Here is a 25,969-nt window from a genome sequence, read left to right on the forward strand (position 1 = left end):
TAACTTGATTGATGAAGATGCCATCTTTTTCTTTGCTTGATTTGGAGTCCCAAGAAAAATGAGAGATCCCCCATAATGCTCATCTCGAATTCACTTTGCATTAGCTTAAAAATTCTTGGCAAAGAACATCATTAGTAGAACCAAATATTATATCATCAACATAAATTTAAACTACTAATAAATCTTTACCTTTATGCTTTAAAAACAATGTACTGTCAACCTTTCCTTTTGAAAAACCTTTTTCAATTAAAAAGATTGACAATCTTTCATACCAAGATCTAGGAGCTTGTTTTAAACCGTAAAGCGCTTTTGTCAATTTAAGAACATGATCTGGAAATTTTGAATCTTCAAAACCTGGAGGTTGTTCCACATATACTTCTTCTTTTATAAAACCATTTAAAAATGCACTTTTAACATCCATTTGATATAATTTAAATTCATGAAAGCATGCAAATGCTAATAACATTATAATTGCTTCCATCCTAGCTACGGGAGCGTATGTTTCATCATAGTCTATGCCTTCTTCTTGAGTATACCCTTGAGCAACAAGTCTAGCCTTGTTTCTCACTATATTACCACTCTCATCAAGCTTATTTCTAAATACCCATCTAGTACCTACAGTAGATTTATTACTAGGCCTTTCAACTAATTTCCAAACTTTACTTTTTCTCAAATTGATTTAACTCTTCTTGCATAGCCATAATCTAATGTTCATCTTTTAATGCTTCTTTAATATTCTTAGGCTCTATGCATGAGATAAATGCAACATAATTACAAATATTTCTAAGAGAAGATCGAGTTGTTACCCTTTTGGATGGATCACCTATAATTTCACCATCTTTGACATAGTTGTACTCTCTTGGGTAAGATACTTCCCTTTCTTCAATGGTTGGATTCTCGAGAGGATCATGAGTTTCCTCATCTTTCGTTTCTTCCTTTGATGATGGTTCTCTAACGTCATGTCTAACGTCATTTGTATTTATAACACCTACATCATCATTCAAACAAGAATCCTTCCTCGAAAGGAGATTATCATCGAAAACAACATGTATAGACTCTTCTACAACCAAAGTTATTTTATTAAATACTCGATAAGCTTTAGAATTTAAGGAGTAACCCAGAAAAATTCATTCATCACTTTTAGCATCAAATTTGCCAAGATTGTCTTTACCGTTGTTTAAAACAAAACATTTACATCCAAAAGGATGAAAATAGCTAATGTTAGGCTTTTATTTTTAAAAAGTTCATAGGGAGTTTTCTTTAAAAAAGGCCTAATCATTACTCGATTAATAACATAACAAGCGGTATTTGTGGTTTCTGCCCAAAAATATTTTGGCAAATTGTTTTCACAAAGTATGGTTCTAGCCATTTCTTCTAAAGTTCGATTTTTCCTCTCAACAACTCCATTTTTTTAGGGGTTCTAGGTGCTGAAAAATTATGGCTAATACCATTTGAATTACAAAATTTAGTAAATCCAAGATTTTCAAATTCAGTTCCATGACCACTCCTAACACTAGTTACCACTCCTAACACTAGTTATAGAGTAACCTTTTTCGTTTTGGATTACTTTTGAAAACGTGATGAATTTTTCTAATGCTTCATCTTTAGTACTTAAGAATAGAACCCAAGTATATCTAGAATAGTCATCTACCAAGACAAATGCATATTGTTTTCCACCCAAGCTAGTAGTTCTAGATGGCCCAAAAAGATGTAAATGGATCAATTGTAAAACTCTACTAGTGGACACGTCATTAATGGATTTAAAAGAAATTCGCTTTTTTTTCCTTTAACACAAGCATCACAGATTTTATCATTATCAAATTTTAGTTTAGGCAACCCTCGAACTAAATCACCTTGAATTAGCTGTTGCAAAACACTCATTCTAGCATGTCGTAGTCTCCTATGCCATAACCAACTATCATGCTCATCCTTAGCAACTAGGCATAAATTAGTCATATCAATAGAGTCTAAATGCACCATGTAAATGTTTCCTATTCTATGACCAACAAGTATAATCAAAATAGATGCAATGTCAATCAATTTTGCAAACACTTAATTTAAAAATAAGACATTGTATCTTTTGTCAAATTCATCTAATTGGATTATGCTTTAATCTATTCACATACAAAACATTATGCAATGTTGATTATCGAGATTAAGAGCACATGCATAAAGTTTTTGAAAATATTATGCATTAAATCTTTATAATATTTTAAAAATCTAAGCATAATCATTAAGAAAAATTTAAGGTCAAAATTTTGCAAAACCAAAGTTCTTGAAAAAATCGATATCAATTGCTAAAGAGATATCAATTATATTTTAAAAACAATTTTAACCAAAAATTAATATGATGAACTAGAGTTTATAAAACATTACCAAAAATTACTATGTTCATCATACAATATCTTTCAACATACATGAGATAACACATAATCATTTAGAACATTTAAAACCTTATGCATGCATAAACTAAATGAGCAACCAAATAAAATAAATACATTAAGTTTAGAGGTTACGTATTCCTTTTTCATGTGTGCCTAGAGCATATTGAATATCATCATCTTCATCAACATTGCTCTCACACACCTATAAGAGACATTTAAGTAGATTTTGGTATCCAAATTGCTTTGGATCCGTGAATGTTAGTTTCAATGTCCCTTGTTCCTTTTGGAACTCATACTTGTCTAATTTTAAATCTTTTTCCTTTCTTGAAAGGACAAGTATGTTCCTTATGACCATGATAATGACAATGTGAACATATTGTCATTATTGAACTATATGAACTATTTAAAATGATCTCCTTTTATTTTGTTAAGCATTCAAGCTTAACTTTCAAATCAAAATTCTCTTTTTCAATACTTTTAAATTTCATTTTTGAAAGCTCTAAATCCTTCTTCAAGAGTTTATTTTGATTTTCAAAACCCATTTTCGTTTCTAGAAGAAGTTCGTTTAATTTGAAAATTACTTTTTCAAAGTTTTCAGATTTTAGTTTTGAAAGCTCTAACTCCTTTTTCAACATTTCATTTTGTTTTTCCAAGTCTGTTTTAGCTTTCAAAAAAAGATCATTTTTAGCTATAAATTTAGAAATCAAATTCCTATATTTGGAGTTCATGGTCTCAAACTTCGAAAATAATTCATCATAAGCATCTTGTAACTCATTAAAAGATTTTGAATTTCATTTATTTGAGTTAGAAGATACCTTTGGCTCTGTGAGAGCTAATAGAGACATCACCTTTATTGGTTCTTCTTCTTCCTTGTCTCCATAGATCTCCTCAAGCTTATACCACATTACATTGGCACTTGAACAAGAAGAAACTCCTTTATATATAATAGGATCAATTGCACAGCATAACATGTGAATAGCCTTTGTGTTTTGTTGAGCTTTCTTCTGTTCTTGATCACTCCACTTCTTTGCCTTTTTTGTAAGAGAGGAATACCCTTTCTTGATTATCATCCAAGCTTCCATATCAAATGCTTGGATAAATATCATCATAAACCTCTTCCAACGACGATAATTTGTTTCGTTGAAGTGTGGAGGCACGTCAATTGGTCTGGATTCTTCCATGGAGAATGAACCGGAAGTGGACGCCATCTTTATCGATTTAACTCTTCCCGGATCTACTCAAGAGGCGGTTAAACCTTCAAATGAGTCAAGCTCTTATACCAATTGTTGAGTTAATCGATCGACGAAATCGACCAAGAGGGGGTGAATTAGCAATTAAAAAGTTGGTGGAAGCTTTTGCAGAAAATTGAAAGTAATTGCACAACGATTTAGAGTGGTTCGACTTTCTCAACCAAAGTCTACGTCCACTACCTTAGCTATCCACACTAAGGATTTTCCAACAAATTCACTAATTTGTTCTTTCTTTTGAGGACAAAGAGTAACCTTACAACTCCCTCAAGAATTATACCCCAATTCTTGAGCACACTCTTTTTCAAAGAGAAATACACAAATTTGCAAACTTACAAGGAAAACCTCACAAGGCAATATGTTTGCACAATTCTAGAACAAGATAAGAACACTCAAAGATAATTATAAACGAGCACAAATTGTGTTCTTAAAAGCAAAATGAATATTGAAATGAAATTTGGCTTGAATTGCACAAACTTGATGTTTGATGCTTACTCTCTTGTTTCTCTATGATTTCTTCTTGATTGTTGTTGATCAATGGCTTTAGAACTTGTTTAAATACTCCTTCAAATGATTCTGAATGTTGGGGATGGTTAGTGGAGTCAATATAGCCGTTTAAGTGTGAAAATAATTAATAAAATCAGTTGGGAGCGTCAGTGCATCGATGCATACACTAGGTGCATCGGTGCATCAAGTGTAAAATTCAAATATTTTGACCGTTGGACCCTTAGTGCATCGGTTCACTAAGAGTGCATCGATGCATAAAATGCATTCGATGTTTCAAAATAGCCTGAGTGCATCGATACATGGCTGGTGCATCGAATGCATTCGATGTTTTCATAAAACTCTGAGTGCATCGATGCATGGTATGTGCATCGGTGCATGAAATGCATTCGATGTTAAATTTATTCTATGGTGCATCGATGCATGGATTGGTGCATCGGTGCATCACTTTGAAAAATTGATTTTAGGCTTGATTTTGGTTCAAAATACTTTGTGAAAATTGTTTCAAAAATATATTAAGTATAAAACACAATTTTACACATTTAGTAAGGTTTGAATTTGATCTTGAAAAGACTTGGAGTAATTGATTTGATATTCGAATAATTGAGTAAAATATACTTATAAAATCATTTGTAAAATCTTAAAATTCATTTAACTTAATTTGTTATATCGAAACATCAAAATGTTTTCAACACAGAAGCTACACTCGAGTCACTCTAACGGCATGCCACTTCAAAAGCATTTGCATTATTGATATTTGAAGACACATACTCTCTTGTTTTTTTAATGTTTCCAGTTAAAAGTTTGCCATGTAGTTACCTAAAAATTCTCTGTATTTATATAAATAAAGAGATGTATTTTCTTTTTAATTTCCCTTTTGCAAGCATCTTATTTTGAAAGGTTAAAACATATAGCTTAACTTGAAGTACATGAGATCATTTTTTATTTTTGTGCAAAAGGTTTTGGAAAATGTAGGTATTCTGAAGCTGACAATGGTTTAAACATGTAAGCTGATATGGTAACGGGAAACTAAAACCTTGGAATTCATAGAAAATCCCAGCCATTAATAAATGACCCAAATAGATTGTCATTTATCAAGAAGTTGGTCATGGGTACTGGCGGGTTTCAAGAAGGAAAGAAGTCAAGGTCCTGTTAAACCGAAAGATATAGAATTAAGATTGTTAATTGGGGTGAACTAGTCAAATGTTCTGTGCCTAAGTCGAAACCGAGTTCTATAGAGATCAAAAAGGGATGGAGTTCCTTCGAAGAATAAAATGCATTAAATTGCATAATTGCATACATTTTAGGCATGAGTAGGAACATGGCTCATAATTGCATGATGAATTAAATATCTACAAGTTTCCCAGGGATAATTGAAGGTTGAAGATATGGAAACATTAAGATGAGGATAACTAGTGTTGAAATCTTGAAAAGAATGATGTTTAGACGACAACAACCAAAGTAGATTCACATATCCAATGGCTTCCAGACAAGTTTTCACGATGAAGATGGATTTTCAGAAATTTTATCAAATTCTAATTTTTTTTTTAGTATAATATTTTCAAGCATACACTAATGATTGATAATGTTTGATTCTCAGGTTTGACCTTCGAGACAATTCAATCTTAAGCCTTCACGAAAGAGCAGTGAAGCAATTCAATCTTAAGCCTTCACGAAAGAGTAGTGAAGCAATTCAATCTTAATCCTTCACGGAAGAGTACTGAAGCAAATCATCTATAACTCTTCACGGAAGAGTAGTGAAGCAAACTCATTTTATGAAGATCGAGTCCTATACTCTCTGAAGGAATAGGGAGCCGACACGTTTGTTGAAGATCGAGTCTTATACTCTCTGAAAGAATAGGGAGCGGACACGTTTATTGAAGACCGAGTCTTATACTCTCTGAAGGAATAAGGAGCAGACACATTTTTTGAAGATTGTTCAAGTCCTATACTCTCTGAAGAAATAGGGAGCAGATACGTTTGTTGAAGATCGAGTCTTATACTCTCTAAAGGAATAGGGAACGAACACATTTTTTGAAGATTGTTCAAGTCCTATACTCTTTGAAGAAATAGGGAGCGGACACGTTTGTTGAATATGGTTCAAGTCCTATACTCTCTGGAAAAATAAGGAGCGGATACGTTTGTTGAAGATTGTTCGAGTCATATACTCTCTGAAGGAATAGGGTGCGAACATGTTTGTTGAAGATTACTCGAGTCTTATACTCCCTGAAGGAATAGGGAGCGGACCCATCATTCGAAGATTTCTCAAGTCTCACTTAACAGCGGAGTGGATTAACCTTTTGAAGTTCTCAGGACCGGACAAACTCGATTATCTTTTGATCATTGCTCTATTCTCGTTACATGATAATGAGCAAAGAGGGGTAACTGTAGATACTCGGTTTTTCCGGGATTAAGTTGGATCCCTAAAGAATCTAGCCCGTGCCCAAACTAATTGGAAGCCCAACATGGAAATCAAAGGCAGTTATGAGAAGGGTTAATAAGTCATTATCAAGAGGGGTCGGTTTTTTTTAACTACTATAAACCACTATAAGCCACTATCAACCAGGAGAAAAAGGGGGGAGGAACCACTGGAAACTATCAACGAAGAGGAGAGACCAGTTTTGGGAAAAAAGAAGAAAAGCACGAAAGAGTTTGTTCTTCAATGGTTTTTACACAACAGAGCAAATATAAAAACGGTGTATATAATATTTCTTGGCCAGAGATTCAAAGATCAAACAGTGTGTGTAAAAGGGATTCATGTAATTTATCCTTTTGATAGCAATACAAAAAGAGGAGATTTCAGAGCAGTTTTTTTATTAGCAACACAAGGCTTTTCTTTTTCCAGAAATACAAAGCAGTAGAAACAAAACATCAGAACGATTCTATTTTTTAAAAAAACTTTTTTCTATTCAAAAGGGGTGCTCGAACCAATAAAAATAAAGGAAAAAAGGGAGAGATCTGTTTACCTGGGTTTTGTTTCGGGCCTTCTCCGGAAGTTGGAAAGTTCTGAGCATCACTGGAAGCAATGAGAGGAGGAGCTTCGTCGGAGTCATCATCGGGGTATGTATTCGAAAGAACCTATAGCCCTTAGGTCTTTGCATGTCCACTTTTAGGTTTAGATCTATGTTATGTAGTGGATTGGGAGGTTTTAGTGTCGTTTCGGTTTACTCGACTCTAAGTGCTCACCGGTGAATGGTGATAGAATGGTGGTTGTGGGTTTTGAAAAGGTCTCGGTTAAGGGTGTTATAGGACAAAAGGAGAATACCAAACTTATTTTAGTGTTTAAGGTAGTTACATGGTCATCATGGTTTAATGGTCAAAGTGTAGAACTCCGTTGAAGATAGGCGATCGGCGGCGTTGGAGTCTTCTGGGTTGTTTAAGGCGCAGTTGTGAGTGAAGAATAAGAGAGTTGCAGCTGTGAGGATGAGAAATGAGGAGCAACTATTTGTTTAGATTAAGTTTAGGGTTAATTTAAACTTAGGTTTAGAATATATATTAAAACTTTAGGGTTAATTAGTGTTTAGCCATCATAGCTCTAGGGTAGAATTAGGTTTTAGTCACCCCTTCTTCGTTTATTTAACTTATTAGCTCCATTAAATTTACGTCTATTTTTTATTTTATTTTGTATTTTTTGTGTATCCTTTAATTGGTCATTTACATCCCCACATACTTTCAGTAAAACATACATTTAATTTAACGCTAATTTTGGTTAATTTGCAAGTCATTAATATTATTTCCTGTTTTATGGATTTATGCTTTATACGATCAATTTTGTCCACCATAATTATGGCATTAAATTTAAAAATGGCTAAATATTCAAAAGGCATGTTGACCGTTTATGAGTCTTGATCATTCTAGTCCTTTATTTTGTACGTGTATGTTGCCTAATATTATGCAAATATGAGTTCAAATTATGTATTCACATTCATTTTATATATATGCGTGCTATATGTTTATAGATGTGTAAACCTATTTAATATCATACATGTGTACTTTATAATGTATATATTATATGTCTTATGCTACTGTTTTCACAATAACGTACGTCTATATACATATTAATGGCATATTGGTATCTTAATCCCTTAGTTGAAGATTTAGTGTGTATGAAAAGGTTTATTTAAATATATTTGTTTGTATGAAGAATTTTTTGCATAACATCACTTAGCATAATTTGTATGATATCCTCACGAGCATAACTTGACTCCTATCACATAATCGGATTAAGGGTAATACCTTTTAAATTTAAAATTGTCTTGAGTGGCTTGTCTTAACTCATTAGAGGGTCGTTTTGACGATTTTAAATAAAAAGTGTATCCCGAAAGTGAAACCTAAAAAATTGATTCGTCACCTTAAAATTTGGGAACGAAAGAAAAGGAAATGTTCGGTTATTTAAATTTTTTGAGAAAAGATTGTTACAACTCGTCTAAGATCTGGTCTCGATATTTTTAAATAATCGAACATTCTTTATCTTTCTAACACGACTCGATAATTTTAATTTAATTTATTTAGGTGCTTTTGAGTATTATTAAATTCACATTTTTGTTTTATGGGATCAAAAATCAAATTAAGTTTGAATTTGTAAAGTTCATTGCAAAGACATTAATTAATCGACTAGGTATCGATTTAGGGTGTTGTAGGGGTGCTAATCCTTCCCAACACGTAATCGACTCCCGAACTCATTTTTGGTAACGCAGACCTCAATTTATTATTTTAATTAAAATTAATTTTTATTTAAAATGACAAAACGTTTTTGGGTGCCTAATCACACCCTAATCAAATATTGGTGGCGACTCCTCGAACCATACGTTTTTATTTTTAAGGAATCTCAAATTTTTCAAAACGAGATATTTTTTAAATCACATTTGTTTTTAAATTAAAAATCAATTGAAAAAAGATAATTAAAAATGTGTGGTTTTAAAATCTCGCCTTTTAAGAAAAAAAGCGTTTCAACACCCACCATCTAGTTATATCAATTAATTTCATTCTTTTCTTGGATGAGTGTTCACACTTGATATGGTAAGAATCCTCCATAAATTTTCTGATTTGTTATCTCTTTCTATATCTACCAAACTCATGTGATCATCTTTCGGTATAATGTCACTTTCTATATATGCACTTGTAGTGTGAACAGACTCTCTAGCATTCTCCAATTGATAGGCCAAGTCTAGTGGTTTTGGCAAGCCCAATATTTCATATTGAACCCCTTTGATAGACTCTTGTGCCAAGGTCCTGAGCCCAATCTCGCGGACCATGACATTCTCTCCCACCATACTTAGCTACGCCCTCTTTGTTCCACTCAAACGATCCTGGGCTCCATCACCTTGGATGTTTCCCGCTGTCTTAGCTTGATGTGATTTTTCCATGAGAACTGCTTGCCTTGGCTCATACCATAATGTGACTCTACAGTCCTTCGTGACATTCTCCAAATCAACTTGGTTGTGCAACACCTTGATTTTGTGGCTTCATTCCACAAGGACTGCCCCCAATAAGACTGCTTGCTTTGGATTTTACCTCCAAGTGATATCACCGTTAGGTACATCTCCCTTGTAGGATCCTTCTCCAAATCGAGGACTTATTCATGAAATGGGTGGACGACAACCTTGGTGCCAAAGGAGATGGGACATGTGTATTAATTAAAACATTATGTGACTTCAAGAAAACACCAAACCTTTTCACACTTAGCCGAACCATCACCATGCCTTTTTGACCACCCCCTTTGTTCCCTATAAATAGCCAAGCATATGGCATTTGCAACACAACTCATTACATTCAATAAATATTATTCTTGTGAGAATTTCGCTTTATTTGTTCTTTCTTGAACTATATCAAATTATCAAGCTTTGTACTTTGACGTTAACCTTTTCTTTGATACTTGTGGTTCATGATTTCATAACTAGAGGGTGTGAGTCCTTGTTTCAACGTTCAAAGGTCTTATAAGATTCGAGTTTCTGCTCTTTAACATAGGTCCTTCCTTGATCTAAAAATCATCTATCCCTATTTCTATCATTTACCAAACGTCCTTCTACCATCTATCAACTGAAGTTAAACAACTTATCATTCTCGTTTGGACTATTCATATTTAACTAATATGAATAAAAATATTTATTAGTTTTATAGTTAAAAATATGAAACACACAAGTAATATGTAAGAAATTTATTATTTAAAGGAGTTTTTTTTTTTGAACTCGATTGGCATTAATGATAAAATAAAATGTTATTCTCCAAGAAGTTTTGGTTTAAAGCAAATGCATTGTTAATAAGTTAAAAAACGTCTAATAATAAATTAAGAAAGCATATAAACAGATATTATCTTATAAATCACTTCAAACTATCCAAAAAATAATTAATTATAATTTTAGGTAAATCACATATTTAGTCACTCATCTATTTTCACAGTTTCATTTTGATCACATAATTATTTTTTAAGAATCATACTTAATGTTAAGTTTTGGTTCCGTTTTGATCACATGTTATTAAAAAATAAACAGAACTACTAACGTGACATTTTTCTATTTTTCAATGATGACATGCTGTTATTTTATTGTGACACATCAACATTATCTTAAATTTTCTAACAAAAAATAATCGAAACATAATTAAAATATAAATTTAAGTATATATATATTTTTAAAATAATTAAATAATTTAAAATAAAATTGCATGAAAAAGTAAGTGATTAAATACTTAGTTGAAACACAACTGTTGAGGGTTCCACCTACTCTTGCATTGGATATATTGAATGAGGATAACGGTTGAATCTTAGTGATGAGTTTAGTCTTGTAGTTGTTTGGATTGATTTTATATCTGGTATCTGGTTCTTTATTCTTTCTTTTTTTTTTTTAAGTATACAAAATGTGTCCAATTTATGTTAGTTTAGTGTATAATATTTTTTCTTCGTTCTAATTTAATATCTAATGTTTCATTCTATTATTAAAAATATATCAAATCGTGACGAACTAATAAATTTTACTATTAACTCATTAAAAATGACACATAATATATTTTTTAATATTAAAAAATAATTTCTGATAATGAGAAATTAATTAAAATGAAAAATTAATCCTTTCTTACCATGAAAGTTTTCCCACATCTCTTCTTCAAGCTTAAACAAACCTTCATCGTCTTCCTCCGAAACCTTCATATCCAATAAAATATCTTTAACACAAACAATGGACCCATCACTCAATTCGCCCTCTTCACATCCACAACCGTTCCTCGGTTGAAACAGCCCTTTCTTCTGTCGCCGCCTTTTCAGGCGAAAAGCACGATGGCACAGCCCTACCGGGACTTTATAGATCACTAGGACCAGAAAGTTGGCTATCCCGCAACGGCAACAACAGCAAACAGCCGCACACTCGACCGTCGTCCCCCCACAAAATTCCTCGAAGTTCGCACTCTTCGTCGGACTGCTTCTATGGCTGCCATCATCAACGTCGGAGAAAGATGTGGGATGGTTTGCAGCTGCGGCTGTGGCCGGTAGACGGTACGGGTCGGGGTCTTGAGGATTATCTGATGTACATAATAAAAGGGTATTTTTGATTCGATATTGGTCTGTTCCTCGTTGAATGATGATGTTTTCAACAGAATCCAAACCATTAAATTACGGCTGCGCAGTGTAATGAAACGGTTTTGAAGGTCATCGCGATACAATATTATCGCAACGTGATAAAATATTTTAGAAATATTATAATTTTGGAAGAATAAATCACGTCCGCAATAATTGTAACACGTTACTAAACGTATGCAATTACGACCTTACAACCGCAATCGCGACACTGTTTTATACTATGATCCAAACAGTGAAACCAAAACACAGCAAAAACAAATAAACGAAAATGGGTAACGAAAATCAGAAACAGAGAAAAAGAAGAATTTTAGAGGAAATGATGTTGCTTTGACTTGTTTGGCGCTATTATTTAGGGTTACCAATGTCTCATTCAACGGCGGTGACCGACACAAATGCTGCTAGAAAACCCCAACCCATTCCTTGGAATCAACAGGAAACCCTCAACCTAATCCAAGCCTACCAAGAGAAATGGTATTCTCTCCAGCGCGGCCAACTCAAGGCCGACCAATGGGAGGAAGTCGCCTTAACCGTTACCACTCGTTGCGGCCTCTTCGACCACCCCGCCTCCAAGGCCGCCGTCCAGTGCCGTTACAAGATGGCGGTGGGAAGAAGAGGGTCAGAGCGGATGAGGGCGGGGATGGTGACGTGGGAGATGTGGGAATGGAGGAAGAAGACGAGATAGGTTGAGCACCTTTGTGGAAATGATTTTCAGAAATAATTTTTAATATTAAAAAATATGTCGGGTGGCAATTATAATTGATTAACGGTAAAATTTAATAGTATGTTATTGTTTAATTCATTTTGAGTAATGGAACGAAATATTAGATATCAAATTAAAATGAAATAAATTTTAAGTATTAAATTAGCAAAATAAATATAAACTGAGCACCTTTTTGTATATTAAGCCTATTTTTTTCCAAACCAATAAAAAATTGAAATCTTCGATAAAGACACATTAGTAAATGGAGACAGCAATTCCATTAAACGTCATTACGTCAATGCTTTAAATAAAATAAATCCGGCGAACCCCGTTTTGCCCTCTCTTTGTTTCCTCCTCTAAAGCCGATAGCTCTCATCGCAATTGCCGCCTCTCACCGCCGTATAATCCGTCGTAAATATCTCCCGGGAAATAAACAATATGTCCGTCGCCCTCCCTCCTTCCCCCAGGGAAGACGAGCCATTTATAGATACCAGAAATGGTAAGTGTAATTTTTCATTTCTTAAAGAAAAAGAGAAGAAAAAATGAAGAATTTGAATTTACTTTTGTTTTTATTTTTTAAAATAAGGTGCTGGAAATGAAGGCATTTCAGCAATGGAGATGGAAGAAGGGACGAGTACTTCGACGAGTTCGAGGAAGGAGAACATCAGATTGAAATGTTTCGGCGTTGATATGTCGCCAGACAATGTCGCAATTGCTATGGTGTATTTCGTTCAAGGCGTTTTAGGCCTTGCAAGGCTTGCCGTTAGCTTTTACTTGAAAGATAATTTGCATCTTGATCCTGCTGAAGTATGTTTCCTTTATCCCCCCCCCCTTTTAATATCCAAGCTATTCATGTTGATAATTTGATATTTCAGTACTTGTTTTAAGTTGTATTAGGCTTGATTCGGTTTTCTTGGATGATAAAATTCGTGATTTTCTTTTTTTTATTACTTAATGGTGGTAGAATCTGTTTTACGTTTTAGGTAATTTGTTTACTCTAATCACTTATGGTTTTGTTTTTACTTAATTTGCTTTCTAGTTACTGGTTTTATTATTTATATGAATTGATGGTGGTAGAATAAATTTTACAGTTGAGTGATTTCTTCATTTTAACCAATTTTGATTTTGTTTTCATTCCTTTTACTTTTGCTTTATAAAAAACTTCAAGATGTTTTTCTTTATTGCAGCTTTTAGAGATGTATTTTTTGTCTTCTATTTTTCTTCATTTTTTGTGTTTGCTACTTGCAGTTTGTATGTTGCTTTTTTCATTTGATAAAAGTAAAAGCAAATGATAGATGTAAAATCAGAATAAATTAAAAAAATAAACGAATAACTTAAAATACAGCACTGATTCTAATGCAGTTGTTTTATCAAGTTCATTTGTTTTTTCCAGAAAGAATTGCATTTCTGATTTTATAATTTAGTTATGAGAAAAGAACTGTTGAGTAAAGTATTGAATTATTTGGCTCTTACACTGTATTAAAGAATGCGTTTCATTTGATAAGTTAAAGCAGCTTAAGACAAGTAATTTAATGAGTTTGCATTGCATTTTATCACATGTATATCTTATGATCTTAAAGAATTGACTGGATATATGTGGTTGACTAGACAGCTGTGATAACTGGTTTTTCTGCACTACCGTGGCTTGTTAAGCCACTTTATGGGTTTATTAGGTACAATTCTGTTATTTACCAATTTCTGTTTCTAATTATCTCTGAGAATTTTGAAATACTTATTCTCTAGAATTGCTTTGAGCAGTACTTTGTTTTGGCAGTGATTCCATCCCACTATTTGGCTACCGGAGAAGGTCATACTTGGTTCTTTCGGGACTTCTTGGTGCTGTTTCATGGAGTCTGATGGCCACCTTTGTTGACAGCAAGTATAGTGCTGCATGCTGCATACTTCTTTCTTCTTTTTCTGTTGCCTTCTCTGATGTTGTAAGTTTCTTCTGCTTTAAGTTATTCACTTAAAGATAACTATTTCTATAGATGGCAATCTAGAGTTGTATGATTTCTTATAGTTATACTTTTCTTTTGATGCTTGTTTTCCCATGATAAGGTTTGATATGTAATCTAAGTTGGCTACATTTCTAATCCAAACTGCCTATTTATCCAACCTTTGCAAGAGAATGTTTTCTGATCTTTTTCCTATATTTGTTAACTTTATCATGAAATGATGTCAAGCTAAGGTGTCTTTAAGAATAAAATAGTAAGTTAATTCATTTAAAAGTCGTAAAGGAGCTCAGCGAGACTTTGTTCATGCTTGGGATCAAATGTAAAGCATAAAATTCCTTGAAATCCTGCTCTAACACATTCATCAATCCGAAAAGAAAAGAACTTTAGTAGATTTTGAATTTGTTGTGACTGATTGATTGTTAGGAGATGCCTTATTTTCTATTGGCAACTTACACACGACTGCATGAGTTTGTTCATGCCGTACACTACAATCAGAAGCATTTTAAATGTTAGTCTTAAAACGATTCTTTGTTCAGCTGTCATGCTATTCATATTCTGGGAATGTTCCTGAATTATGTTAGTAATTGATGCATGGCGTAGGTTGTAGATTCCATGGTTGTGGAGAGGTCACGTGGGGAGTCACAAAGTGTGTCAGGTTCTCTTCAGTCTCTATGCTGGGGTTCTGCAGCTTTTGGTGGAATTGTGAGTTCCTATTTTAGTGGCTCTCTGGTGGATGCTTATGGTGTAAGGTAGTTAGGGTGATTTATGGATGACTCTACGGTATAATTTACAAGAAAAAAAGACAATTTTTGGTTAATCATTTCATTACCAATTTAATGTTTCAGGTTTGTTTTTGGTGTCACTGCATTATTACCACTGATAACATCTGTTGTTGCTGTTCTTGTAAAAGAACAGTGTGTGCTTGGCCCATCAAGGGTGCCAAATGTTCTTTTGGGAAACTCTAGCTTTCTTGAAAGCACAAAAGAGAGAATTATTCAGTTGTGGAATGCATTCAGACAACCCCACGTGTTTCTTCCCACAGTTTTTATTTTCTTGTGGCAGTCAACACCACAGTCGGACTCCGCCATGTTTTTCTTCACGTACGTTCTGTTACTTCGTGTGAAGTCTCTCGTCATTGCTTCATTGTCATGTAGTTTTTGTGTCTCCAACAAAAGGTTATTTTGATTTCAGCACAAATAAACTTGGCTTCACCCCAGAGTTTCTAGGACGTGTCAACCTTGTTACTTCGGTTGCATCGCTGGTTGGTGTTGGACTGTACAATGGATTCTTAAAAAATGTTCCATTGCGGAAGATTTTTCTTGCCACAACAATTTCTGGTTCACTTATTGGAATGACTCAGGTTTGTGTTTTGATTTACTATTGCATAAATTTAAGATCATTTGCATATTGGGCTTATGGCATTATAATATATGTCTATTTATATTTTTTTTCTATTTACTTAGGTCTTTCTTGTCACTGGATTGAACCGGAAGTTTGGAATGAGTGATGAATGGTTTGCAATTGGGGATTCCTTGATTCTTACTGTTCTTGGTCAGGTAATTGAAGTTCTTTCTTCATACGTTTTTCCTTTAATTTTTAGTTAGAATTTGGGACTTGATCTGCCTATGCATATTGTAGGGATGGCCATGGATAGTGTGGATTAGGATATTCTAATTACCATCTACAGTGGATGCGGATATCAACCCTTGGATATCCCTTATCCTAATCCGCTTTACTTTTACAGAAATAGATTTTGATTTGGATATCCGTTATCTGAAACTACTTTACTTTTTCAGATACGGAGTCGGACTTATTATTATTGCTTTTTATTATTTCAATTCTGTCACGGAGTTTGTCTGCGCTTGATATTGGCAGGCTTCTTTCATGCCAGTTCTCGTACTTGCAGCGAAACTATGTCCGGAAGGAATGGAAGCAACACTTTTTGCAACCCTGATGTCCGTATCGAATGGAGGCAACGTCCTCGGGGGTCTGATAGGAGCCGGCCTGACCAAGGCATTCGGCATAACAAGGGATAGATTCGATAACTTAGCCACCTTGATAATCCTCTGCAACCTCACTTCATTGTTGCCGTTACCACTACTTCGCCTTCTTCCACCAGATGATTCCGACGCTGATCCTCAGGTAAAATTTGTTATAAAGATTTCGATACATAAGTGTATTCATATCACATTCGGGGTTTTTTTTTTTTAATCTTATTTTAATTAAGTTTTTTGTATGTACCAAAAATTATCAGGTTGGCAGAGAAAAAGGGGAAGATATCTGTAAATATCATGGAACGGTTACGACTACTAACGACTCATGAAGGTCTTCAGTTCAATTTCGGGTAATTTCATCAAATTAAATCGTTAATTTATAAATTAAGTTATTTATACAATATGGCATTTGATAAACAAATTAACTTAATAAGGCGACATTTTAAGTATATTTGTTTGTAATTAGGATCCATATTTGGCAACACTAGGCCAATATTGTTGGCGCCAAAATTATTTGAGTTTATGGGGGGCCAAAAAAGTAATATGGAATCTACAGTAAATGATACAATGTTTTGTGAAATTTGTCATTCTTTCGTGACGAGTTCTTTTGTGACGAGTTTTATGAGATATAATTTTTTAATTTTTGTTGGTCTTATATTTGTGAGTCCTGTCAGTCACATTTATCGTAGATTTTAGATTAATTTTTGGGCCGTCGTATAAGCTTAATTAATTTCCCTTCTGGATTATTGGACTAATTTTGCTTTATATTGGCATTGTAGCATCCATTTTGGAATGGAAAGAATCAGGACCGAGTAAAAAATTGAGAGATTGAAAAACCAATTAGAACCAAAGTGGATTATATTTTTGTTTGTAATTAGTTTTAACAAAATTATAATTTGTTTCTGTTTAATACAATATCTTAAATATAACACAAAAAAAATACCTTAATGAAACTTTAGCAGAATTAATTGACAAATATAAAGTGACACTATCATCATTAGTGTAAAAATGATGACAATGATAATGAAGCATGGGAAATGGTAGTGTATAAATGATGATTAATAGTTTTAATTGAGTTATAATCAAGCAATAAGCATCTCAACTTATTTCGACAGATTGATATATTATTATTATTATTATTATTATTAGAGAAAATCGCCTCAGTGACCAAAAATACCTTATAATATATGATTTTAACCAATTTTTTTTGGATTTGCCAAAATGACCAATAAAATCGCAACGCGATATCAAAATCGCAACGCGATTCAGAAAATCGCAACGTTAAAAAGAAAATCGCAACGGTCAAAAGAAAATCGCAACGCGAGCTTCCAAGTTCGCAACGCGATTTAGAAGAAAATCGCAACGCGATTGATAGAATCGCAATGCGATTGAGAGAATCGCAATGCGATTTATATAATCGCAATGCGATTGAGAGAGTCGCAACGCGATTTAGAAGAAAATCGCAATGCGACTGAGAGAATCGCAATGCGATTTATAGAATCGCAACGTTGAAAATAAAATCGCAACGGTCAAAAGAATAGTTAAAAAAAATTTGTTTCTTAAGAATTTTCTCTAAAAAGATAGTATCCGCGCGGACGTGTCGAAGACACGTATTACCACTACCACTACCACTACCACTACCACGACCACGACCACGACCACGACCACGACCACGACCACGACCACGACCCCGACCCCGACCACGACCCGACCCGAGACGAGACGGCGGCGGCGGCGCGCGAGAGTCCCCCTTGTCCTCTTTCACTCAACAAGGAAGTGCAAAATACAAGCCTTAAATATAATTCCCAATAGTGTTTCCAATACTATGTGGGATTGAGCATTACCAACACTTGTTCCCAATATCATTATTCTTCATAAGTTATCATCCATTACAATATGAATTATCGATAATAAATTAATTCATTTTAATAAGTATTTAAAATTATAACTTGATAAATACATGAAATAATTCTATTATTAAATAAAAAATATATTTTTATATTAAAATTATTGAGATAGATATTTACTATAAAAGTAAAAGATTTTTTTTTCACGTACAACCTCTATGTGAATTAGTTTCACAATAAGGTATCGGTTATGCATTGGATTCTTTCGTATTAGATGGTCTTTAATAAGATCATCATCATCATTCTTTTGTTCAACAATACCATATATTAATGAGGTATATTGGTTCATTAACACGACTAATTCATATTGTAATGGATGATAACTTATGAAGAATAATGATATTTGGAACAAGTGTTGGTAATGCTCAATCCCACATAGTATTGGAAATACTATTGGGAATGGTATTTAAGGCTTGTATTTTGCACTTCCTTGTTGAGTGAAAGAGGACAAGGGGGACTCTCGCGCGCCGCCGCCGCCGCCGTCTCGTCTCGGGTCGGGTCGTGGTCGTGGTCGTGGTCGTGGTCGTGGTCGTGGTCGTGGTCGTGGTCGTGGTCGTGGTCGTGGTAATACGTGTCTTCGACACGTCCGCGCGGATACTATCTTTTTAGAGAAAATTCTTAAGAAACAAAATTTTTTTAACTATTCTTTTGACCGTTGCGATTTTCTTTTTAACGTTGCGATTCTCTCAATCGCGTTGCGATTCTCTCAATCGCATTGCGATTCTATAAATCGCATTGCGATTCTCTCAGTCGCATTGCGATTTTCTTCTAAATCGTGTTGCGACTCTCTCAATCGCATTGCGATTCTCTCAATCGCGTTGCGATTCTATCAATCGCGTTGCGATTTTCTTCTAAATCGCGTTGCGAACTTGGAAGCTCGCGTTGCGATTTTCTTTTGACCGTTGCGATTTTCTTTTTAACGTTGCGATTTTCTAAATCGCGTTGCGATTTTGATATCGCGTTGCGATTTTATTGGTCATTTTGGCAAATCCAAAAAAAGTTGGTTAAAATCGTATATTATAAGGTATTTTTGGTCACTGAGGCGATTTTCTCTTATTATTATTATTATTTAACAGTGAAGTTAAGAAAGTTGTGAAACCATTGATAACACACACTTTGAATGAAGGCGGAGTTATTCGAACTTAAAATCTTAAAGGAGAATAATACTCTTTAATCACTAAGATTATGTAATAAATAAGTTTTTATTTAATATTTTAAGATAACAATAATCAAAGGTACATAATGATTTTAAAAATATTCATAGAATTTAGGGGGAGAAGTTATTCCTATAAAAGGGTAAGTTATGCGTTTAGTGCCTAAACTATCAATTTTGGTCTATTTTAGTACTTAAACTTTTTTTTCAAAATTTTACTTAAAGTTTAATTTTTGTATTATTTTAGTATCAATGTTCAAAAGTTAACGTTAAGTTTTGAGAAAAATGGAAGTTTAGGTACTAAAACGGATTAAAATTGATAGTTTAAATACTAAAAGCGTTAAGTTTTTAACAATGAGATACCAAAATGAAACAAAAATTAAACTTTAGGTATGATTTTAAAAAAAAATATTAGGTTGTAAAATAAACCAAAACTTATAATTAACATACCATGTAATTTACCCTAAAAACCCCCTTATATTAGATATTTTCACAATATTTTAGGAACAAATATATTTATAAAAATATTTTCAATAAATGATCACATGTAGAGTGATAAATGTTTTGTATATTTTCAATAAATAGTGAATCAGTATCCTTTAAAATTGATTTTCAATCATTTTCTAACCAATTTTACACTGAATTAACTTAAATACCTACACAATTAGGGATTTTATTGAAGATGTATATTAGGGGTGAGTGTTCGATCGACTCGAGACGAGTAAAAAAATTTCGAGTTATTCGAGTTGACGAATCCTATTTTACAACTCGGAGTTGACTTGAAATTTTTTCGAGTCGAGTCGAGTCGAATTCTCGAATTTGTGTTTAAATTTAATTATCAATATTTATAATATTATGATACTATTTGATTTCAATTTAAATGGTTTTTTTATTATCATATAGAATACATATATATATAACAATCCATTCCTGTGTGATTTTTGATTAAAAAATACAATACATATATATTTCTTTCATATGTGATATACATATATTATACAAAATTGAGGGGTTCGACTCAAACTTGAAAATTCATTAACTAATTACTAAAAATTTTGAGTTATTCAAGTTGTATTTTACAACTCGGTTTGAACTTGAATTTTTCCCGAATCGAATTTATAAAATTACAACTCGAAGTTATTTTGAGTTGAATTTTTTCAAATCGAGTCGAGTTCAAAAAATTGATTTTTCGAGTCGAGTTTAAAAAATTGATTTTTTGAATAGAATTTTACTCACTAATGTATATAATTAATTGAGTTGGGGGAGGAAAGAAAATAAGCCTTGGAATTAACAGAATTATGGGCAGGAGAATGCATGTGCTGTCCATGTGATGAGCACTGAATTTGGTCCTTTTTCCCTAAACCTCTCCCTGTAAAAGTTAGAATCTATGACCTCTTGTCAAATTATAATTTCTCTAATATTTAGTCTTTATTGGTATCTTTGTCATAAAAATATTTGATTTAAAAGTTGTATATGCTTAGTAATTCATATTCTATACAAAATATCATCAATGTAAAATGGATTTATAAATAATCAAGTCCAGCACGATTAATATTTTAATTTATTTCTTATAAAAGAAGGGAAATAGTTATTTGTAGGGGTTGATTTTTCGGTTTTAATCGAATTAATCGATCGAACTGAAATAGTTCGGTTAATTCGGTCGACCACCGAATTGGTTTGTCAAGGAACAGTCCATATTTTTCAATATTCAATGAACGGTTAGTTTAGTTCGAAATCGGTTAATTAACTAAATTAATCAAAATTATTAAATATTAAATATATATATATTAAATACATATTTTAAACTCAAACTCACTAAGAATTAAGATCCAATTATTTTTTAGCCACAATAGACTCATTAAATTCTTAATACCTAATTTAAATTTTAACCCAAATAAAAATACTTCAATTATACTTAAATTAATCTAATTAAAAATTATAAAAAAATTCGGTTGATTTGGTTATTCGACCGAAATAACCGAATTTTATTTGGTTCGGTTAATATTTCAAAAAAAAAAGTTTGATTCAGTTAAAGGTTAAAGAAAAAAGTTCGGTTAATTTGTTAATGGAAATTCGATTCGATCGATGACCGAATTAACCGTTTGAAGACCCTTAGTTATTTGATATTTAACTCGAAGCTTAAAATCAATTAGAATTAAAACAATATTCTTTATCAGTGTAGAATATGTTCGATTAACGATTCAAGATATTCCTTAGGTGTGCGTTTGGTTCACGGAATGTAAGATTACCGGTGGGAATAAAAGATTATCAAGGAATAGGATTATTGGGAATGTTGTATTTTGTGTTCGGTTGGTTTAGCAGGACTGTAAGATTACTATGTTTGGTTGATTTAGTAGGAATGTAAGATTATCGTGTTTGGTTAAAGGAATAAAAGATTATTGGAATGTATATTTGACCAAATTGTCCTTATTATATATTTGTTTTTTTAACAAGTTGGAAAATATTTATATTTTTTCTTTTAAAAAAATTAAATTCATAAAATTTATATAATTTTTTTACAAAATTGAAAATATAAAAAGGTTTAATGAAAGGGTAAAATTTTATTTTAACCCCTGAACTTCATATAAAATTTTAATTATAGACTTTTTTTTGTAAATCTAAAATAGTTTAAGGATAAATTTGTGATTTAACCTTCGTAAAAATTTTATTATTCAATGACAGATGAATGATATTTTTGGAAAAAAAAAAATTTAAGGGCATTTTAGTCTAAAACATCAGTAATCCAACAATACCTAAGGGAATGAGGGTAATGACATTCCCGGTAATATACCCAAAAAAATCAACTATTGGTAATAAAACATTATCGGGAATGACATTCTCGTCCAACCAAACGGGGGAATGTGGATGGGAATCCCACATTCCCCGATCCAAACAGCCCCTTAAGAGAAAATAATATTCTCTTGAACTATCGAGTTCACTCAACGAATTCTTTTTACAATATTTGATAGTATTGAATAGGGTAAATTATATATTTAGTATCTAAATTATCAGTTTTGGTCTGTTTTAGTACCTAATTTTTTTAACTTTTTTCAAAACCATACCTAAAATTTAGTTTTTGTTTCATTTTAGTATCCATGTTCTAAATTTAACATTAAGTTTTAAAAAATTGAAAAGTTTAGGTACTAAAACGGATCAAAACTGATAGTTTAGATACTAAACGCAATATATTTTTAACGACGATATACTAAAATAAAACAAAATCTAAATTTTAGGTATGATTTTGAAATAATTAAAAGTTTAGATACTAAAAATATCAAAATTGATAGTTTGTATGCTAAAAAGCGTAGTTTACCCTATTCAAATATTTCAACGAGAACACGTTGTAAGAGTCATCTCCAAATGATAAAAATGTCATGCCTGTTCCATTAATGTAGTTTGGTAATACCTATAAATAGAAAGAAAAACAAACAAAATTTCATACGAAAGCTCTATTAATATAATCCGATATTATTGTAAATATATATTAACTTTTAATCTAAAATTTTAATATTATAGTAAATTTGAATATATATTTTAAAATCATTATTTTTAATGTCATGTTTATATTATGTAATCATGTTAATTTAGAGAGAACGATGGATACCTCTCAAGACATTCACTAAGAACACTGATGACGATTGAAATTTCTAGACTTTTACCAGGCAATTACTTAAAATGGTTTCAATGATAAAAATACATTTTTTTCTTTAGATGATTTGAATTCGAATAATGTAATATGTATGCGTATACACGTGAACGTAAAAAATTAATTTCGAACATATTTAAATATATAATGTTTTTATTTAAAATTTTAAGAAAATATAAATAATTAAAATATATAGAAATATTTTTAAATTTTTATTTGAATTTTTTATATTGATGTGTGACATGGAGTTTAAATTAAAAATTTTCATGACCTTAGTCTTTACCCCTAATTATTTTGTGAATAATAGTTGCATCAATTTAATTAAATACTAATTAAATATCAAAGCCCTTTGGGTAGTTTGTTTGGTAAGAGAATTATTATAATTTTTTTATTTAGATCAGAATTTTATTTAATGAATAAATAAATTAAGAGAAAAATGACAATTTACGTAGATAGAAAATTTTTATTTAGTTAAGATTATTGTATTCGTAAAATTGTATTACGATGTTCATTGTTAAAAAAAAATATTATTAAAATAGATTTATCTAAATATTATCTTGACCCGAACATAATTATCTCAAATTATCAAACAAAGATAATTATTATTCTTTTTTTTAAAAATAATAATTAGAGTAAATATAGATTTAGTATCTAACGTATCAGTTTTGATCTATTTTAGTATATAAACTTTATTTTTTTTCAAAACTATACTTAACGTTTAGATTTCATTCATTTTAGTACCCGCCGTTAAAAACTTAACGTGTTTAGTACCTAAACTATCAATTTTGGCCCGTTTTAATACGTAAACTTTTAATTCTTTTCAAAACTTAACGATAAATTTTGAAAGGGATATTAAAATGAAACAAAAGTTAAAGTTTTTTAACGGTGGGTACTAAAATGAAACAGAAACTAAACTTTAAGTATGCTTTTGAAAAAATTGAAAGTTTAAGTACTAAAACATATCAAAATTAATAGTTTAGGTGCTAAATATGTAATTTACCAAAAAATATTGGGGGAGTTTTGAATGCTAGAAAGGGCCCCTATGCCTAGCCCTCCCTTCTTGATTAAATTGTCACAATTTCCACTTGGCCTTGTCTCTGAGAACATGGAGTAAATAATGGAACCTTCCTCACCAGCTAAACTCCAAAGCACTTTTCTTTCAAAACTAACCATAAAACCTACCTCTCATGCAAACACCAAACATGTTCTTACACTTTTTATACCAACAAAAAAATAATCAAATCTCAAGGAAGAAAACATAGGCAAAAGTGGGGGGGGGGAACAACAGTCAAATCCAACTATAAAACCAGCCTTAACACCATCAAATACTTCGCTTTATAACAAGGAAGAAAGAAAAGAAAAGAAGAAAGAAGCTAACCCCATCCTTCTTCAACCTTGAAGCAAAGTGAGGAGAAGGAAAAATGGAGATTGAATCAGTTAGATGTGAGTGTTGTGGATTGAAAGAAGATTGCACCCAAGATTACATCAATGGTGTTAAGGCCAAATTCGATGGGAAATGGCTCTGTGGGTTATGCTCAGAAGCTGTTAGAGATGAAGTTAGTAGGAGCAAGAAGAAGCAATTCGGTGTTGAAGAAGCTGTTGAAGCTCACATGTCGTTTCGTGGCGAATTCAAATCCAATCCGGCGGTTCGAGTAGCCGACGGCATGAGGCAGTTGCTGAGAAGGTCGGGAGGTAATTCACCTTCTTCTTCTAAGAAGTTCACCAGATCAGCTACCACAAAACTGTACTAATTGCTCCTAAAAAAACAAAGAAAAAGAAGAGGAAAGGCCTTTACTTCAGATGGAATAATATTAGTAGCTCTACCTTTTACAACTTGTCTTGTGCAGGAGATGTTATTTAAATGAAGGCTTCTTCCTCTTTCTGTTTTTGCTTTCCTTTCGTACCTCAAAGTTGATATGTGGTATGTATTTTCCTCCCATCTTTTTTTTTTTTTTGCAAGATCTTGACTTTGATTCAAACATCCAGCAAAACACAAATTTTTTTTTCATTTTTTTCAGTGACATTTGTTTAAAGTTATTGGTTTTTCTTCCCCATGCTGATGAATTCTTGAGTAATGAGCAAGGAATTTGACAATGGAAAATGAGCTACTGACTAATTGATTCTTAGACAATAGACAGTGAAAAGCAACAAATCTGAACTTTTCAGTAATAAAGCAGTAAACGTCAACTTTCCACTACACTAGAAAGACTTAAACCAACACTATTTCCATATGGTTCAATAATTTGGGCTAAATTATGGTTAATTTCCCACTACAAGCAGTAACCTGTTTTGAAAAAAGTAAAATGTTCCTTAGCAATAAGGTGCAAAGCCTTTCCATGATCTTGATGGTGATAGGAATATATAATCAGATAAGTTTTTACTTAAATATGGAGCTTTAAATCTTAAACCATATCATGGTAAGATGTTCAATACGTGCTATTGACATGTTCGCGGGGCCACTTTCAGGAAAGAGGATCTGATCGCGGACTTATGAGTGCTTCGGATGAGATTTTTCGAAAGAAGACTGAATTGGTGGCATCTTCCTGGAGCCATCCTCCTCCGGGTTCCTTAAAATTTAATGTAGATGGAGCTGTGAGATCGGACGGAGGGGCGGGGGGAATCGGGGGTGTCCTCCGGAACAATTCGGTTGAGTTGCTTCTCTCGTTTTCGTTAAGTATTGGGAATGTTTCATCATTGATGGCTGAGGTGATGGCGGTGGAGCAAGCCTTAGACAGGTTTATAGCTTCGAATTGGTCTGTTAATTATAGGCTGGTAATTGAATCGGATTGTGAAGTATTGGTTAATTGGCTGTCGAATGTCTCTATGGTTCAGGGGGAATGGTCCACCGTGATTCTTCCTATTGCTTCCCTTATGGCTCAGTTAAAGGCGGTTATTAATTTCGTTCCTAG

The 25,969-nt window shown here is 32.6% G+C and overlaps 2 protein-coding genes across 2 annotated transcripts; both read left to right on the top strand.

Moving 5' to 3' along the window:
- The first annotated feature begins 12,744 nt into the window (after positions 1-12,744).
- Positions 12,745-16,717, top strand: LOC120184871 (folate-biopterin transporter 1, chloroplastic-like). Its single transcript, XM_039189237.1, has 10 exons — positions 12,745-12,904; positions 12,992-13,212; positions 14,014-14,078; positions 14,180-14,342; positions 14,961-15,109; positions 15,206-15,460; positions 15,552-15,720; positions 15,824-15,916; positions 16,236-16,502; positions 16,615-16,717. Exons 1-10 carry the CDS (start codon positions 12,844-12,846, stop codon positions 16,681-16,683), a joined length of 1,512 nt encoding a protein of 503 aa, XP_039045168.1. The 5' UTR covers positions 12,745-12,843; the 3' UTR covers positions 16,684-16,717.
- A 7,703-nt stretch (positions 16,718-24,420) lies between these two features.
- On the top strand, positions 24,421-24,854 carry LOC120184873. The gene has a single exon (XM_039189239.1). It carries the CDS (start codon positions 24,482-24,484, stop codon positions 24,809-24,811), a length of 330 nt encoding a protein of 109 aa, XP_039045170.1. The 5' UTR covers positions 24,421-24,481; the 3' UTR covers positions 24,812-24,854.
- Positions 24,855-25,969: the final 1,115 nt, after the last annotated feature.

Source organism: Hibiscus syriacus, unplaced genomic scaffold (assembly GCF_006381635.1).
Source record: "Hibiscus syriacus cultivar Baekdansim isolate YM2019G1 unplaced genomic scaffold, ASM638163v2 tig00112959_pilon, whole genome shotgun sequence".
NCBI classification, from domain to species: domain Eukaryota; kingdom Viridiplantae; phylum Streptophyta; class Magnoliopsida; order Malvales; family Malvaceae; genus Hibiscus; species Hibiscus syriacus.

Excerpts from the sequence above, each read along its gene's own strand:
- LOC120184873 (XM_039189239.1), top strand. The coding sequence starts at position 24,482 with ATGGAGATTGAATCAGTTAGATGTGAGTGTTGTGGATTGAAAGAAGAT.
- LOC120184871 (XM_039189237.1), top strand. The coding sequence starts at position 12,844 with ATGTCCGTCGCCCTCCCTCCTTCCCCCAGGGAAGACGAGCCATTTATA. Across the intron at positions 15,110-15,205 it reads GTGGATGCTTATGGTGTAAG|GTTTGTTTTTGGTGTCACTG; the intron begins GTAGTTAGGGTG and ends TTAATGTTTCAG. Across the intron at positions 15,721-15,823 it reads CACTTATTGGAATGACTCAG|GTCTTTCTTGTCACTGGATT; the intron begins GTTTGTGTTTTG and ends CTATTTACTTAG.